Genomic DNA, 18,326 nt, shown 5'->3' with positions numbered 1-18,326 from the left:
GCAGACTTTTACATAAAGCAACAGTGATTAATCTTTATCAATAACAAATCAACTTCCTATTTTTTCAACTACTTTTCATCCTCTGAATTCCTGTCCCTGTTAGCGAGTGCTTCCTTTGGTAGTGCCCCCTTTTGTGACTGGCTGGGGAGTGGAACAGAGTTGTTTTTTTCCCCCATTCCTGCCATTTTGAGGTCACTGGGAAGAAGTGCTGTAATTGGGCTAAACAGAGATGAAGTGTCTGAATCTGCATGAGATTGGTGCCCAGCACCACTGACCTTTGTCCGTCCTTGCTTCGTCCACTCCCTTACTTTTTAATCCCAGTTGATGTTACACCTAAAATATGATGGCAAATTCTTCAGAGCAGGGTCCTCAGTATCTTCTATTTGCACTGTAAAGTATGCAGCACACCCTGGGTTGCTGTAAATAATAGTAAATATGATTAATTTCTGATGCTCCACGTATCTTACAGTTGTTTTCGTACTTGAGTCTACTCTTCTGTCATATTCAGCATTGCCATGGTGGGTTTGTAGCTGCTAAAGATGTAGCACAGTTTATTGGCACTTTAGTTTTTGATGCTGAAGGTCCTTGGTTCAGTCTCCACCTGGTGATTGTATTGTCTGCAGCCAAAATTCATTGTGAAGTGGCACCGCAGATCGGATTTGAACTCTCGCAGAGCTCAGATACTTCTTACTATGTAATTTTCTGATGGAGTCTTTGTGATCGTAAGTTCCCCGAGTGCCTGCCCCAGCAACTACACAGCCTGCTATTTAACTGTAAAGTGTGTGGACTGATAACACAATTAGTACAAGCATCAGCATAAATTGAATACACAAGGTGAAATCAATGGTAAAAATCCCACCGACTTCAATGAGGACAGGATTTCACCTATAAACTTTGCTCTCTGCATTAGCTAGCAGGCTGTATATATGTCTAATAATGAGTTTGTAATATATATATATGTGCATTGTATTGATCATTGGCAATACCAGAAGAGAAACCAAAAGTGTGAAGAGTCATGGAGACTGTACTGCCCTCTCAGGTAGTTCAAGGTTCAAATTCAGGGGCAGTATGTGAAATTTACCTTGTTGCTCCCAGTGAGCCTGTCCTGCGGCTAAACACAGGGCTTCAAGCTGCCATTTAAGCGCCATTCAGAAGTACTAAATTCACCCCCCAAAGAAGTTTTTATGCTTGTGATTCAGATGATAATTGATGAGCTATATGCTCAGGGAGCATAAAATCCTTGAGAGTCAGATTTATGAGGGCCTTCAAGTTTCTTTGTCAGAACGGCACTGTCGTTACAGGGATAGTGAATTACAGGGCAAGTAGCGGTATGTTGGAAAACATCTTGTCATATTATTTCTGAACTGGAATACAGTGTGCCTCTAAGTGGTGTAAAACACTCTTCTGTGACACTTGGGGGCGGTGGCTGGGCAGGGATTAAATCCTTAGAAGAAACCAGTGGAGTTTCTGGACTATGCAGGTGGTAACAGAAAAGAATCCCAAGGCTTCCTCCCCCTCCTTGCTGTAGAAATATTGCACATTTTTTAGTCAAGTGCCTGATTAAATTTGACATTTGAAAATAGAACTTCATGCAGAAATAAGTACTGTACTTCTCAGCGTTTAATTAAGATGTTTAGTTCCTGTCAAGTCTGATAGTTTCTTTTTCCTGTTAAGGGCAATACGTCTTCAACTTCTGAAATTTCGGAAACCTGTACTTAACCTTTAATCGTCATTCCATTTACATAGAAATCTGATTAACAACTTTTAAAGTTCAGGAGCTGGGAGTAAATGCAATTAAGCCCCTTTTGGAGTCTGTTATTAAGAGCTGGCATTTAATGAAAACTGAGGGCATACTACTGTTACTCTCTCCACTGTAGCAGGATGTCTTAAGCAATTAGTTGAAAACCTGAAATACATGAAGTGTACTATATTACCTGTGAGTTAACACCGTTGGTATTTAAACAGCATGCTGTCTTCTTCCCTTTGCTGCTGCTGTATTGAATGTGCTGGTTTCTGGATAGTAAAGCAGTTCTCATAGTAAAGCTGTGCATTTCTTCATTAACGTAGTCTCACTCTGAAAAATAACTGTATGGAAAATCTCAACCAGAATCAACAGATGAGCTTTCCTGCTGTACTCATTGATGTATGAGCTGACTTGAGTTGATCAAATATGCATTGATGATTAGTTTTGATTCCTGTAAACACTGTGGAGCCAGTGCATCTTTGGGAGACTTGGCTGGATTTTTTTTTGGCCAGGGTGACCTGACATCCTGATATTAGAGGCTTTATCTTAAATATGCAGCTATACCCCCTCACCTCGGGGGAAAAAAATTGTCCTGATTTTTCACACTTGCTATCTGGTCACCCTATTTTTGCTCACATATCATTTAAAGAAATATTAACTAATTATACTAGGATGATCTGAGGAATGGAAAACCTGTCTTTCGAAAGGAGACTCAAAGAGCTTGACTTGTTTAGCCTAACCAAAAGAAGGCTGAGGGGAGATGTGATTGCTCTCTATAAATATATTCGGTACCAATGTGGACATAAGAACAAGTGGATATAAACTGGCCATCAGGAAGTTTAGACTTGAAATTAGATGAAAGTTTCTAACCACCAGAAGAGTGAAGTTCTGGAATAGCTTTCCAAGGGGAGCAGCGGGGGCAAAATACATATCAGGCTTCAAGACTAAGCTTGATAAGTTTATGGAGGGGACGGTATGATGGGATAGCCTAATTTTGGCAATTAATTAATCTTTGATTATTAGCAGGTAAATATGCCCAGTGGTCTGTGATGGGATGTTAGATGGGGTGGGATCTGAGTTACTACAGAGAATTCTTTCCTGGGTGCTAGCTGGTGAGTCTTGCCCACATGCTCAGGGTTTAGCTTTTCACCATATTTGGGGTCGGGAAGGAATTTTCCTTCAGGGCAGATTGGCAGAAGCCCTGGGGATTTTTCGCCTTCCTCTACAGTGTGGAGCACAGGTCACTTGCTGGAGGATTCTCTGCACCTTGAAGTCTTTGAACCATGATTTGAGGACTTCAGTGGCTCAGATATAGGCTTGATACAGGAATGGGTGGGTGAGATTCTGTGGTCTGCATTGTGAAGGAGGTCAGACTAGATGATCATAATGGTCCCTTCTGACCTTCAAGTTTATGATTCTATGATAATGACAGGGCCAAATTCTACACTTAGCTGTCTGTCCGGCCCCATTGTACACCTGTTCACCTTTTTTTATACTAGAATAAGGGAGATTCAATCAACTTGAGAGGCAACACATTTAAACTCGTTAAAAATATACTTGCTTACACAACACTTAATGACCTCCGGCTTTTGCGATTCTCAGGTGAAACCTATTGCTTCTTGCACTTTTTGTGGACATACTCGACTGGTCACCTGCCCCCATACGTACGTTAGTGGGCTGTGTATATTGTACAAATCCTCTCCAGTTGCAGCAGAGACACTAAGGATTGAAAGTCTAAATTGAATGTAGCCATTAAGCAATCAGGACGATTACAGTTGTTACTAGTCCAAAAAAGGTGCATGAGTTCTTCCCCTGCCCTCAGTACTAACAAGGAGGGGTACATTTTCAAAGCAGTGCTCAGTTTTTTAGCTGTGTGATTCCCACTGATTTTAATGGGAGTTGCACAGCTCAAACCCCATGCCTAGCTGTGAAAATGTACCCCATTAAGTTTTGGTTATGTCTCAAGAAAATAGATATCCCTGATTGATATATTTCTTTCCTCTTTGTTTTGTTTTAGGCTTCTGACCCTGGTGGCAAAAAGCTGCCTGTAATACTGGATAATTTCTATCAGAATAATCTTTATTTAAAGAACAACTGATGTGTATTGAGAAAATTCAGACTCACTCTATTTGTTTTCTGTCCCAATTTTCAAATTCAGTCTTGGCAGTTGAAAGAAAGTTGCCATCAATCTGTTTTTTATTTTGCATGAAAGCAGCAGAACTGCTGAGAAAGAAGAGGGAGAGAGGAGGGGCAGAGGGGAGAGAGACACGTGTACTTGCACACACATGTGGCCCTGCTAGGAGAAGAACCAATCTTCACATTTCAGTGAGGACATCTAAATAACCTGCTGCATCACAGCTGCACTGTGAAGGGAATGGGAATGCCTGAAGGGGTCTACCATGCACTCTTGTAAATCAAGTGCATATTAAAAATGTAACTTCACTGCTGCAGAACTACTCACCCACGACTTGGGAAAGAAGTCACCCTGTTCAATTCACTGTGCAGCCCCTGCTGTTACTCCTTTTGGCCAACAGCTTCCAGAAGCTGATTCACCAGGCTCACCTGGTGTGGCAGCTCTCAGCACCTCACCCTTTGGCTTTGCTTATCTTGTGTGTTACAGATGTAGGTTAAGAGGAAAACTTTAATATCTAGCACTTCACAGGTGCATAAAGGTGGGGAGAGAGGGCATAAGGAGCCTTTTGTGCCTTTCTGCCAGCAGTAGAACATAGGCTCTGTCCATCCCCTTTCAGCCTTCAGTGACAGGGAGAATCAAAGAGGGAAATCTTGGCCCTGTGGCAAATGAAAACTTTGCCACTGCTTTCACAGGGAACAGAAGTATACCTTGAATCTGTAAAATTAGACAGACCCTCAGCAGGGTGTTGATAATTAATTAGATGAGGTTTGTACAGAACATTCAATATGTAAATTGCTATATAGTGTCATGTATGTTTGTTATTTGAGCCAGAGTTCTTTTCTTGGTTGAAGATTGAGCTCCCATGATCTTTCTTGAAAATAGGTGCTTAACATGTGGCCTATGAAGTGTCTTAAGGCAGTGATATTCAGACTGAGGCTCGGGAGCTGCAAGCGGCTCTTTAATGCGTCTCCTGCAGCTCTTTGGAGCATGTGATATTAAAACATAGTGTGATGTAATTATTAACCAATCAAGATGCTTTTACTATATTATTAACCACTTGTAGACTACATGGTCAGTCATTTTGATGTGAGAATTATTTTTATATATATAAGTATTAGGGCTGTCAATCACAGTTAATTCATGCAATTAACTCAAAAAAAAATTGTGATAAAAAAATTAATCATGATTAATCACACTGTTAAACAATAGAATACCAATTGAAATTAATTAAATATTTTGAATGTTTTTCTAAATTTTCATATATATTGTATTCTGTGTTGTAACTGAAATCGAAGTGTACATTTTTGATTACAAATATTTGCACTGTAAAATGATAAACAAAAAAAATAGTATTTTACAATTCACCTCATACAAGTACTGCAGTGCAATCTCTGTTGTGAAAGTGCAACTTACAAATGTAGATTTTGTTGTTGTTACATAACTGCACTCAGAAATAAAACCATGTAAAATTTTAAGAGCCTACAAGTTCACTCAGTCCTTCTTCTTGGTCAATCAATCGCTGAGACAAACAAGTTTGTTTACATTTACAGGAGATAATGCTGCCCTCTTCCTATTTACGGTGTCACCAGAAAGTGGGAACAGGTATTTGCATGGCACTTTTGTAGCCGGCATTGCAAGATATTTACATGCCAGATATGCTAAACATTTGTATGCCCCTTCATGCTTTGGCCACCGTATATATTCACAGTATTGTGGTTATTTTAGATAATGTTGATTGCTAATTTGGCCCTTGAACCACTGTGGTGGTAGTATCACTGGGCTAAAGGCTTCTCCTTTTGCCCTGCTAATAAATATGGAACTTCATTAGTTTGTAAATTATTCTGAGATACACAGCACATCCCTGTACAAAGTACAGTAAAACCAAATATGGTTCTGTGTGTTGTGTGTATGAAAAGGTCCATGCAATTGTCCTTGGGAGCTGCAGAAAGAACTCACAACCACATCAGACTTTTGAAATAAAAAGATTCCAGTTTTAAACCTTCCAAAGCTGTCTAAGCAGGTGTATGATTCAGTACCTAATAAAACTGCCTTTAAAGAGTTGAGTATAAAATAGTTTGGGGGTTAATTCCCCCCCCCCCAGTGAGATATGGAAATATTCACAGGTCTACGCTAATGGCTGTGCTAATGAACAACTGGAATTGATAATGAATGCAGTAGAGTTGGCAGCCGTTCTGTTAGGTAAATGGTTTTGTTTTTTGTTTATTTAAAAAAAATTTAGTCCTTGTATGATAATAGACCTGGGTAGTGCACTGAGAAAATTAATTGAGTTCTTTTATCATGTTGTAGTTAATTTCATGGGGAGCATCAGGATTGTATGGAACATGTTAAATCGCACTAAACAGTCTTCACTGCACCTTATAGTCTGTATTTATTCTCTCTTGGGCTTACTGTGTTTGCCTCATCGTATCTATTTGTGTTTTTAAGTCTCAGTCCTTTGCATATTTAGCCTCTGTTCTGTTCAATTTTTTACCCAATTTTTGTGCAGAAAACTGGGTTTTAAAACAGAGTTTTCTTTTGACACTTTACAGGATTTGTGCAGGGTGACAGTGGTGTTTGATTACTGAAATGCAGATAATACAAATTTGATACAGCTAATTAGCCCATGGCCGTATGTGCTATTGGCTCAAAATATCTCCCACCGGCATTCTCACCTCACCTTGGCTACTCCTCTTTTGAGGGCCTCACAAAGACCCAACTTTCCAGTATGTGAATAATGCTGCTGCCCGTCTTTCTGCATTTACAAAGATGGGCCCACACACCATACTAAAACACCCCATTCACTGGAAGATCTGTTTTGCCATTGCCTTCCTTGTTGTTAAAACCTTGCATGGACTTGCTTCTGCAGCCTTCACAGACAGTGTGTTCTCTCCAGTCTGCTCCCTTTGCTTTGCTTTCACCAGCCAACTCTCTGCATTTTGATGCAGTTTTGCATCTGTGGGTGCCAGGGCTCCCTCTGTAAACTGGCATCTAGAAAGTGCTCTCCACTGACCTTTGCTAATTGCAAATGTCAACATAAAACTTGCTTTCTCTTTGTAGCCTTAGCTTCTCTTTCTCTCTTACTAATTCTGGAATTAAAATTTAACTCTCCAAAACATTTTCGGATGTCTAGTATGAAAGATTCTGCACAAAATAAAGTTAGCAACATATAAGTACTGGCTGCAGTAATAAATAACCTAAATGGATTGGTGCCATCCGTCATGTTGAAAGGCAGTGATAAGTTGGGAGCAAATCTTGTTCCTAATGCAAGCTCCAAGTAATGTGATGCTGGAGATCTTCACAGGGGTTTGAAGAGGAGAATTCCACCACTTGTTCTTCCATTTTACCACCATTAATGATTTCCTTAAAAACACAGGACCAGATCATCAGGTAGTGTAAATCAGTGTAGCTGCATCCAGTACAGTGGAACTTTACTGTTGTATTCTGGGGTGCAATCCAGACCAGTGAGGGTTTGTGTCTCTTGTCTCCTCTGTAACCTGAAGTGCTTCAAAGGGCTCTGCTGCTGTGGTTCTGTTGTCTGGATGCTTCCAGATACCATATAAACCTTGTACTGAGTGTCTGTGGGTTAAGCAGCTCTGACTCAGCAATTCTGATTCCAGCAGCCTGCTTTTTACCCCCAAGCTACACTTGTGGCAAGATGAGCCCAACACACTCGCAGTCTTTAATTTTCCCAAAACCATGTGCTCTGCAATGTCCAGCTCTCTCCTGGACCATTGGGAGAGCTTTAAGCTTTGTTTTTTCCTTTAAAAATACAATATCCGCTCCAGTTAATGTGGTGAGCTGTTGAACATTCACTTAAAACAAACACAGCACTGGGTGGTTTAGATTAAAAATAAAACAAGTTTCTTAACAAAAGGAGATAGGATTCTAAATGAGTTCTAGCATAAAGATTAGAGTTAGATATGGTTACAAGCAGATAAAAGTGAAACTTTCAAGAGGCCAAGACTTAACGAAACAAGCAGGCAAGATGGCTGGCCAACCCATCGGGTCAGGATCTCCCACCAAATGCAGTGTGCTTGGTTCCTTTGTCATCTTAGGTGAAAGATAGCTTGAGGTTCTCTCTTGTTATAGTCCAGTAAACCTTTGAAATAGATTCTTCTGAAGGTTACACCCCTAAAGTAAAGTTAATTCTAGCGGTGAAGAAGGCCACATGGAATCTTCTGGTGAAGTAAGTTCTACACTGTTTTCCCCCCGCCCACTGGTGTTTGCTAAAATGCAAATTGATCTGTTACCTGCAGTCTCCTCCCCCTGCTGTCTTGATTGTTCTATTTACCTTCTATTTAATTTGCATTTCCATTGTCTTTTAGTGTACTTTGGCAATCCCTTCCTGGTGACTGAACCACATTCGTTTGTCTAGCATGGAGTAACTTTAGCGCCCCCCCCCACCATGTTCCCACGGTAGATACATAATTCCCATATGTAATTTTGAATTTGTCCTCCATACATATACCACACAATAATATTAATGATCATTATGTTATTACCTATCTGTTGATATCTTACATGACACCTTTTAGGTACAGGTTACTTTAGTTACAGGTTAATATAAGGTGATAAGTTACAGTCAACGTGGATTTGTCAAGAACAAATCATGTCAAACCAACCTGATAGCTTTCTTTCACAGAGTAACAAGCCTTGTGGATGGTGGGACGCGGTAGATGTGGTATATCTTGATTTTAGTAAGGCTTTTGATACTGTCTTGCATGATCTTCTCATAAACAAACTAGGGAAATACAACCTAGATGTAGCTACTATAAGGTGAGTGCATAACTGGTTGGAAAACCTTCTCAGAGTGTAGTTACTAGTGGTTCACAGTCAAGCTGGAAGGACATATTGAATGGGGTCATGCAGGGATCAGTTCTGGGTCCGGTTTTGTTCAATACCTTCATTGATGATTTAGATAATAACATAGTACACTTATAAAGTTTGCAGATGATACCAAGCTGGGAGGGGTTAGAGGACTGGATTAAAATTCAAAATGATCTGCACAAACTGGAGAAATGGTCTGAAATAAATAGGATGAAATTCAATAAGGACAAAGGCAAAGTGCTCCACTTAGGAACAAACAATTGCACCCACACAAAATGGGAAATGACTGCTTAGGAAGGAGAACTGCAAAAAGGGATCTGGAGGTCATAGTGGATCACAAGCTAATTATGAGTCAACAGTGTAACACTTGCAAAACAAAAAAACAAACATCATTCTGGGCTTTGTTAGCAGGAGTGTTGTAAGCAAGACATGAGAAGCAATTCTTCTTTTTTACTTCATGCTGATAAGGCCTCAACTGGAGTATTGTGTCCAGTTCTGGGCATCACATTTCAGGAAAGATGTGGACAAATCGGAGAAAGTCCAGAGGAGAGTAACAAAAAGGGTTAAAAGTCTAGAAAACATGACCTATGAGCCCCTTGCAGTGGGATGCTGTTAGGGTCACATCTCCATCACATATACCGGTGTACTCAAGCTGGGGATCTGACTCATAAAACCTAACTGTTTGGAAGGGCAGGGTATGGAGAGAGAACCACCAGAATCAGGCAGTGAAGGAACAGGGGAAGAGGAGAACCTGTAACACAGCATCCTTAACACACACAAATACCCACCCCTGATAATCTGTGTTCAAGTTTCGATGTAAATGACAATTCAAGGAGTTGTACAGTAAATTATACAGTAAAACCTCAGAGTTACGAGCATTTCAGGAATGGAGGTTGTTCGTAACTCTGAAATGTTCATAGCTCTGAACAAAACATGTTATAGTTCTTTCAAAAGTTTACCACGGAATATTGACTTAATACAGCTTTGAAACTTTACTATGCAGATGAAAAATGCTGCTTTTAGCCGTCTTAATTTAAATGAAACAAGCACAGAAACAGTTTCCTTTATCTTGTCAAATCTCTTTTTAACTTTCTCTTTTTTAGTTGTTTACGTTTAACACAGTACTGTACTGGTTTTTTTTGGTTGGTTGGTTTTTTTGGTCTCTGCTGCTCCCTGATTGTGAACTTTCAGTTCCAAATGAGGTGTGTGGTTGACTGGTCAGTTCGTAACTCTTAGGTTCAACTTTGAACTTCTGTGGTGCCTTCATCCAGGGATCTCAGAGCTAGTGGACAGTGCTGAAGCCTGCTTATTAAGATTCATAGGTTATGAGGCCAGAAGGAACCAATGTGATTATTTGGCCTATAATTTATGTTATGCATGGGAACAGAACTTCTTTGAATTAATTCCTGTTTGAACTGGAACATGCTTTTTAGAAAAAATGTGCAATCTTGACTTAAAAATTTTCAGCAATGGAGAATCCATCACAGCACTTGGTAAGTGTTTACAATGGTTAATTACCCTCACTGTTAAAAATGCACACCTTATTTCTAGTTTAAACCTAATCAAATTCATCTTCCAGCCATTGGATCTTGTTACACCTTTGTCTGGTAGATTGAAAAGCCTTCTATTATAAAATTTCTATTCCCCATGTAGGTACTTATAGGCTATGATCAGGTCATCCCTTAACACTCTCTATGAACACCCACTAGACATAGTATTCCAGCAATGATCACACCAGTGCTAAATGCAAAGGTAATATAACCTCTCTGCTCCTGTTCAGCATTCCCATGTTTATATATCTGAGGATCGCATTAGCCCCTTTGGCCAAAGCATTGCACTAGGAATTCATTTTCAGCTGCTATCCACCATGACTGCCATGTCTTTTTCAGAGGTACAGTTTCCCAGGATAGAGGACCCCATCCTGTAAATATAGTCTTCATGCTTTCTTACTAGGTGTAGGACTTCATATTTGGCTATATTGAAATGCACATTGTTTGCTTGTGCCTAGTTTACCAAGTGATCCTAGTATCAGTGAACCATCCTCTACTCCCTATAAAACCCAGAATTTTATGGGAGCTGGTTACCTTAGTGATCACTTTGTCCTTGTGATACATTACTGCAGCTGAAGTCAGCAGCTTCAGCTGGAGCTCTCTCAGTATAAATGACAGAGCTAGCTGCTGGCTGCTCTGTTTTGGAACTCACGCCCTCACTTTGTCTGCTGGTGCCCAACTTATTACTCTCCTGAGCACATTGCAAAGCCCATCTTGTCCCCCTCTTTAAGTCTGTTGAGGTAGTTATGGGTGGAGATATATTTACAGTCCGTTGGCTTACGTTGTGATTTTTAATTGAGGACATAGGTGCCCAGAGCCCTGGATATTTTAAAAACTGAAAGTAGTACTAGTAATTAATGAACTTAGCCTGGCAGCATCCTTTGGGATAGACAAATGTTATTACTGCGGTTTTTACACATGAGGAAAGTTCAACCCAGTGAATGGAGCTGCACATTCTTAAGAAAAATCTGTGGCACATCCAGGAATAAAATCCAGGTCTCCTGAGTCCTAGTTCTGTGCGATAATCCATGAGACTGTTCTTCCTCTGCACAAGATAGGAAGTGCAAACAGTGTGTTCAGCACATGTTGGACATACAGACAAGTATGGTTCTTGTCCCAAGGACATTGCAATTTGGTTCAAACACACCGTATGTCGAGAACTGTTAAAAGATCAGTGGTAAATGGTCTGTGGTGATGTGACCATATGCATTTTATGAGAGTTAAATAAAATCCCCAAAATATAAACATGCTTATATTTATAAAAGATTCTTTAGTTTGTGTAAATCATCTTTTCCACAGCTGCAAAACATCTGTACAGTGGATCATTTAGCGCAAGGACTGCTTTGTTCTCTCCTTGTGCAGATTGGTTTGTTTGATATTGATGTGAGTGTAATACACGGATCGTAGAATTTGACTGTTGTTGAGCAGGAATGTCAAAAGTCCTTTTAATAGATGAATGGGATGTTGCAAACCTTATTGTCACTCATAAATCTTGCTATATATGCATGTTATTAATGTCTAATGAGTTTTTTGATTGATGGGCTAGCAACTGTTAACCAAATGTTATAGTAACAAATCCTGAAATCCTTACTTCATCCTGTGGTGAAACTCCTATTCAATTTGGTAGGCAGAACAATGTGGTTTTATTGATTTTAAAGTTTAAACTGACTGTGGCTTTTATAAGTACATGCCCAGGCTAATAATTTTTAACACTGAAATGTGGAGTTTATAAAGGCCTTGTGTTGTGAGGATTGCAGGGGGGGCAGAACTGTTGGAGATGTTGGGGTCGAAGAGATGTAGAAGATATTGAAATGGATAAAGACAAGCTGAGAAGTATGTAGGGTACAGTTGGCCTGTGGAAGTAATACAGCAGGATGGTATTGAGGCAAATAACTGAGTAAGATTTAAAAAAAAAAAAAAGACGTTTTCGTTCATGTAAATAAAATCTGCTTTGTTAAAAATTACAAGAGCTTCAGCTGATCCCCTGCTGGGGACAGGAAGTAATTTCCCCTATTGTGCTGTGTTTTACAGTTGGTCAGTTACATTTAAAGATAGCTTTTAAGAACTTGTTCTCCTGCTGGAGTCAGGACACTGGACCACATGGAGCAGTAGTCTGATCCAGTGTGGTTTCTCCTATGTGCATATTGGTATATTGTATCTGTTTTTCAATATCCATACATAGCGAGAGCCAGCCCTTTTCTTCCATTGAACTAACCAAAAGCCAAAGGAACAGTCATATATAAAAAGCTCATCTTACCTATCTCTAGGTTCTGGTGACATCACAGCCACCCATGTTATTTCTCCTTATGGTTTGTGGTTGTCTTCAAACTTCTTTTAAGACTGTATAACCATAGTGCCGTACGTTTTGGTGTTTGTCTGATGATCTTGTAGCAAGACCAGTTCTTTGTGGTTCTAGTTTAACTCTTTGCTAACATATTGTAATCCTTGAGTAAAATACTGCGTTATTCACTTCAGATATCCTACTCGTGTTAGCTCTAGATTTAAGATAGTTTCAAAATGGGGGCCCATTATGAGTACGTTCTGTCCATGAAATGAGAAAAAATGCCAAGCTTTTTTTTCTGGAAAGATTTTAAATGAGCTTTTGTTATTTTCAAGGTTATGGATTCAAGTAAACAAAGCCAACACCTAACCAGAGAATACAGAGCAGCACTGGTACATTACTGGGAAACCCCCCCCCCACAATAATCGTAGTGTAGTGATTATTTTTTATATCGCAAGAATCATACATGTATTTTAAAACCTTCTCTCGGATGAAGTTTTAATTGAGGTATTTTAGGAACTGAAATCAAGTTACCTTTATTTAATTGTGTTTGTATCTTTTTAGAGCAATTCTCAATGGTTTCTAATTAGTAGCATGATATCATTTGCCTAGATATTATTTCTTAGATATTACTTCTTAGTAATTTGTTTAAACATAGGCAGCACGATCCTGATGTATTCCTCTCATTACACTCAACACTTTGATTGGGTTTGGCTGGGTCATAATAGAATGGAATGTGGAATGCGTTATCCATAGCTCCAAGATGCTTAAAGCTTCCTGAGTATATTCAGGGAGTTTAATTTCTTGACAAAAGTAAGTTTATTGTTTTGTCTTTGTTTTCTTAAACTACATTAGCTTCCTTTATCTCTCCAGAGCCAACACAGCTAAACGTGAATGAGCTGGAGGGTAATCCTGTTTCTGCATAATGAACAGAATTATTTACTAAATAATAGTTCCTGGGCCAATCAGTTAGTTCTTTGCTGCTCCGCTGAAGGTATTGGGGTTGCACAGATTTCACCGAGGGTGTTATTTGCCCTGGAGAACTTTTATCATTGATGATGGGCTAGAAGAAAACTCAGCTCGACTGAGAGATCCTAAATTGCGTGTGCTCGGCTGGTAGCAAGGGAGGGGAAATCCATATTCTTATTTGAATAGAAAGTACATTTGATCTGGTAATCACGGAGAGACAATCATGCCATATTTTTTCAAAAATTGGACCTTCATTTTAAGTTGTATGCAACAATCCATGTCTCCCAAGTCCCAGAGAAGTGTACCAACCACTGGACCATCTTTCCTCTTTCTCTAATTCAGGTAGTTTACAGGCTCTGCTGGGAAAGCTTGAGGCTTCGCAGCAAATAAGTGGCATTGGCAGGGTGAAAATTGAGAGATTCTTTGCTACTGGACAGGCTTGTGTGCACACTCTCCTCTTGTATTTGTGTCCATCACTGTAGTATCTAAGTATGTACACTTGTGCTCAGTCCACTAGACCATAAAGCCTCTCTCCCTGTAATCAGCTTGAATTCAGATAGTGATTCAACTATATGAATTAACAGCACTTTTAAATCTCTCCTGTTAAATATATCCATTTAAATATTCCAGGTGTGTGGTACGTATATTTAAAGGGATATGATGATGTAGTTTATGCCCTAAATTTAAGTTTTTTTTAAAAAGAAACATGTCTTACAAAAACCAATCTGAAAACAAATAATTTAATCATGCACTGTATTTCAGCAGAATTGGTATTTTGTGTTTTTAGGGGGGAGGTAGTGTGGCTACAGAAAATTCAAACACAGCAGCGATAGAACCAAATACTGGAAATAATAAACAGAAGGGGGGAATCTAATTCCTTCATTTCAAAGTATCTTAAAGCCTTATCTACACTGTGAAATTTGTAACCACCTCTCCATCACTGCTGAACAAGTCCCATCTTCAGTGGTGTCAACAATGCTGTGAGGCCTTGTCTAGACAGGCCGTCGCTAGTGTTTTAAGCACCGTGACATGGAACTTTGGTAGTGATAGGTCTGTAAACACCAGCTGCCAAGCTACAGTGGGGTTCTCAATGTTGCTAACATCAGTGGAGTTGTACCAGTGTTGACAGCATCTGAAAAACTTTGCAAAATTTCTGGAATGTAGACAGTGCTTTTATGCTGGTCTTAAATTGGGTGACTGACTTAGGAGCTAAGATTCATTGAAAATCAATAGGGCTTAGGCTCACAAGTCACTTAAGCACTTTTGAAAATTTTACCGGTTGTCATTTTTTAGTTTAGCAGTGTCCTGTTAGGACACTTAGGATTGTGAATAAACTTGCATTGCTGTTCTCTTTCAAATGTTGCATTCCTCTTCTCCCTGCTCTCAGATGCTGCTGACAGAATACTTGGATATGAAGAACACTCGAACTGCTTCAGAACCATCAGCCCAGCTTAGCTATGCAAGCTCTGGGAGAGAATTTGCTGCTTTCTTTGCAAAGAAGAAACCTCAAAGGCCTAAAAACCCTCTGTTCAAGTAAGTGTTGTTATGATGCCGGAATAGTACCTGGCATTGAGGTTGTCTCTGGAGCATCAAGTATTGTGCACTTCTAGCAGTTAATAACATTTTCAGACACTTCAGATGGAAATAAACTATCAAAGCTGGCGCTTGTCTGTCATCCGAGAGCCGTATGCTGATTCTTCTTCACTGTTTATATTACAGTAGTGTCCAAAGGCTTCACTCAGGAATGAGGCCCCCTTGTGCTAGGTTTTATCCAACATGTAGTAAGACATCATGCCTGCCCTGATGTGCTTACAGTCAAAGTAAAGCACAGAAGCACACAAGCGAGAGCAGAAATCAAAGGGCTGCATAGGGAAAAGGAGAACAGGACAAATAAGATCATTGTGTAAAGAGTAGGCAGTTAATCATATCACGTTTTTAAGGAAAAATTTTGAGTGAAATTGAAGTTGAAAGTGTGGAGTAGAATGAAGCAGGTGAGAGGGGAATATAGAATAACAGTGAGAGGGGAGTGGGAGTTGGATGTGAGAGAGGAAGAAAATGTGGGGAAGCAATTGGACTTCCAGGATGAGGGAGGTTGGTGGGGTGTGGGGAGTAATGCAGGTAGGAGAAGAAGATTGGCCTTGTCGTTAAACCACTGGGTCAGGAGGGGACTTGTTTCATTCCCATCTCTGCCACCGGTTTCTTGCTCTAGTCTTTAACTTCTCCCTGCCTCATTTCACCAGCTGTAAAATGGGGATCTTAATTCTTCCTTTCTCCCCACCGCTTTTTCTGCCTTGTCTATTTAGACTGTAAGCCCTGAGGGACTCGGATTGTCTTTCAATATGTATTTGTGTGGGGCTTAACATAAAGGAGGCCCGATCTCAGCTGGGGCCTTTGTGCGCTGTTGTAGTACAGATACATAACAATAATGAGGAGGAACTTCAGGCAGAGAGGAGGAACAGCAGGTTAGCAGAGAAGGAAAATGTGAAGTCCAAATTTAACAAAGCCAGTCAATCTGTTGCTCTGAGGAAACTGGAAGGAAATGACTGTGAGTGTAGGCCTGTCCGGCTGGGGTTGGAGGTGGGGTGCTCCTGGCTAGGTTGGCTCAGCATGTGGAAATGGGAAGAATACAGGATCCTGATATTCCTGGATGGCTTGCACTAACTTTGTCAGTGGGACAGGTTGGGAGAAGATGTATCCTGCATTATCACTCTCCTGCACTACTGAAGCAGCTGTTTGGTAGTGGTGGGGAGGTATTGGGTGCTGGGCCTCTTTCCAGCCTTCCCTAAAGCTTATTTAATCATTAAGAACCAGCCAGTGGCCTCCTTATCCTTTTTTTTTTTTTTCAAACCATTAATACAAATAACTGTAATGTTATCTAAACCTTAACTATAGCAGACCCTGGCAGCCTCTTATAAGTTTTTATTGTCTGTGCTCTGGTAGGGCCTAAAGGGAAAATGAGATATCAGGGCTCCTTGTGCAAGGCACAATACACACAAACAGTGAAAAGATGATCCCAGCCCCAGAGAGACTATAGATCACTAAACATAATCCTCTGGTATCAAAGGCTTTCACTTTCCAAAGAGTTCTGTGGCTGATCCAGTGGGTGGCTCTAGGTTCACATCCGCAACATTTGTGTCTCGCGAGATTCTCTGTCTACTCCTGTCTACTCTGCCAGAACTCCCCTTTGGATTTAATTCCGTTGCTAAGCTGATTTACACATGTGCTTTGGAGCACCACAGGACTGCTCTCCTTTCTCCATTACTTAGCATGCAAATTCTGAGGTGGTCTCAGCCCCTCTCATTCTGAGGAGTGAGGAGGATGAATTAATCTGCTCTGTTTCTCCCACAACACTCTAAGCCTGTGTACTCATTTCTGTTAGTTGAAAATGAAGTTAAGGATAATTGGTTAACGTGATGGTGCCTAACTTCATAAGAATAGCCATCTTTTACCACTCAGGCTCTTGTCACTAAGTCACTGCTAGCACCTTAGTGACAATGATGCTTATCAGGATTTCTTATTCTGTTATCTGTGTCCTGTCAGCTGTCACTACATCCATGGAAATCTCTCTGTTGAAATGGAATTTCTCTATCCGTCGAGGGATGCACATGTTCGATAAAGTCATATTCTTGTTATCTATTCCATCTTCAGTGTTTTTCTCTCTGGACAGAGAGGCTACCATCCTTGTTTTTCCATCACCCGCTTCCAATTTAGAGAAGCCATCCACTTGTCATTAAAATCTCTGCGTTTAGAGTCCCGACTTTGGAAATCACTTGAACAGGAGATGGAGCCTTGCTCTCGTACACGGATAGAGCTGTATGATGTGTGAGCGTTGGTATAGCTCCTTGGAAGCTAATTTTGTAGATAACGGGTAGAGGGAGTGTGATCTAACAGCACCAGTGGAAATCAGAACGTCTGGGTTCTGTTCTTGAGATTTTGAGACTGACTTGGTGTCAATTAATTGTTCTGTGCCTCAATTTCCCCATCGCTGAAGTGAGTGTAATACCCACATAACAGGGCTGTTGTGTAGCTTACCTGATGAATGCTTGTAAAGAACTTTGAGCTCTTCACATGAAAGGCCCTACATAAATTCAGATGATAATTTATACTATAATAGGCCCTAGTCAGTCATGGCTCCATACACAGTGTCCATACTGTGAAGAGCTGTCAATCTCAACAAGCAAAAACGATACCCATGGTGTGTGGGAAAGGGATGGGTGTATAAGCAAAGTGGTGATGGGTCCACAACATGTTAAGCTCATGTTTTGGGGTTTTTAACGTGTGACTATATATTTGTTTCGTTTATATTATAAAAGCATAGTTTTAGAGGCTTTGTTGTTGGAATCCCTCAGGGCTGAAGTGGGGGAAAGGAAAGGATTGCATGAGTAAGAGAAGGAAGTGGAAACTGGAGGCAGGGAGCAGAGAGGGGAAAGGATAGAGAGGAGGGGTGGTGAGAAGTCAAGTAAGGCAGGGGGAGTGTAAAGTTAGATAGCGGTAGGAGAGGGATGTGCTGTAGGGGGTTCCACAACAAATGACAGTACAGCAACTGAGAGGAAAAATCCAGTCTCCAGGTCTTAGAGCGGAGTGAATGATAATGCTAGGAGGCTGATAAGGCTTGCTGCTGACATGCCCCATCAGAGAAGTCTTCCGGGCTTGGAGCCTTGGTTGGTTTCTCTGTGTCTGGTGGGAGACTGGAAGGTTCTTTCACTTCCTGTCCCCCAAGCTCTGTCTAGTACTGGCTGCTTTGAGGAAAGACTTTCAATGGAGATTTCCATTGTTAGCTCCCCATGGGCACCTCCTGGCTGCTGCTGAGGCAACACGTCA

At 40.5% G+C, this 18,326-nt stretch overlaps 1 protein-coding gene across 4 annotated transcripts in view; it reads left to right on the top strand.

Moving 5' to 3' along the window:
* Positions 1-18,326, top strand: part of EXOC4 (exocyst complex component 4) — a 619,611-nt gene that overhangs the window by 139,379 nt on the left and 461,906 nt on the right. For all 4 annotated transcript variants that reach the window (XM_050936809.1, XM_050936810.1, XM_050936811.1 and 1 more), the window contains exon 8: positions 14,893-15,038. In XM_050936809.1, the coding sequence (XP_050792766.1) occupies positions 14,893-15,038 (146 nt within the window). The remainder of the gene's footprint in view (positions 1-14,892; positions 15,039-18,326) is intronic.

Source organism: Gopherus flavomarginatus, chromosome 1 (genome assembly GCF_025201925.1).
Source record: "Gopherus flavomarginatus isolate rGopFla2 chromosome 1, rGopFla2.mat.asm, whole genome shotgun sequence".
Taxonomy (NCBI): Eukaryota; Metazoa; Chordata; order Testudines; family Testudinidae; genus Gopherus; species Gopherus flavomarginatus.
Note: the sequence above shows the minus strand (reverse complement) of the source record. Positions and strands in the feature narration are given on the sequence as shown.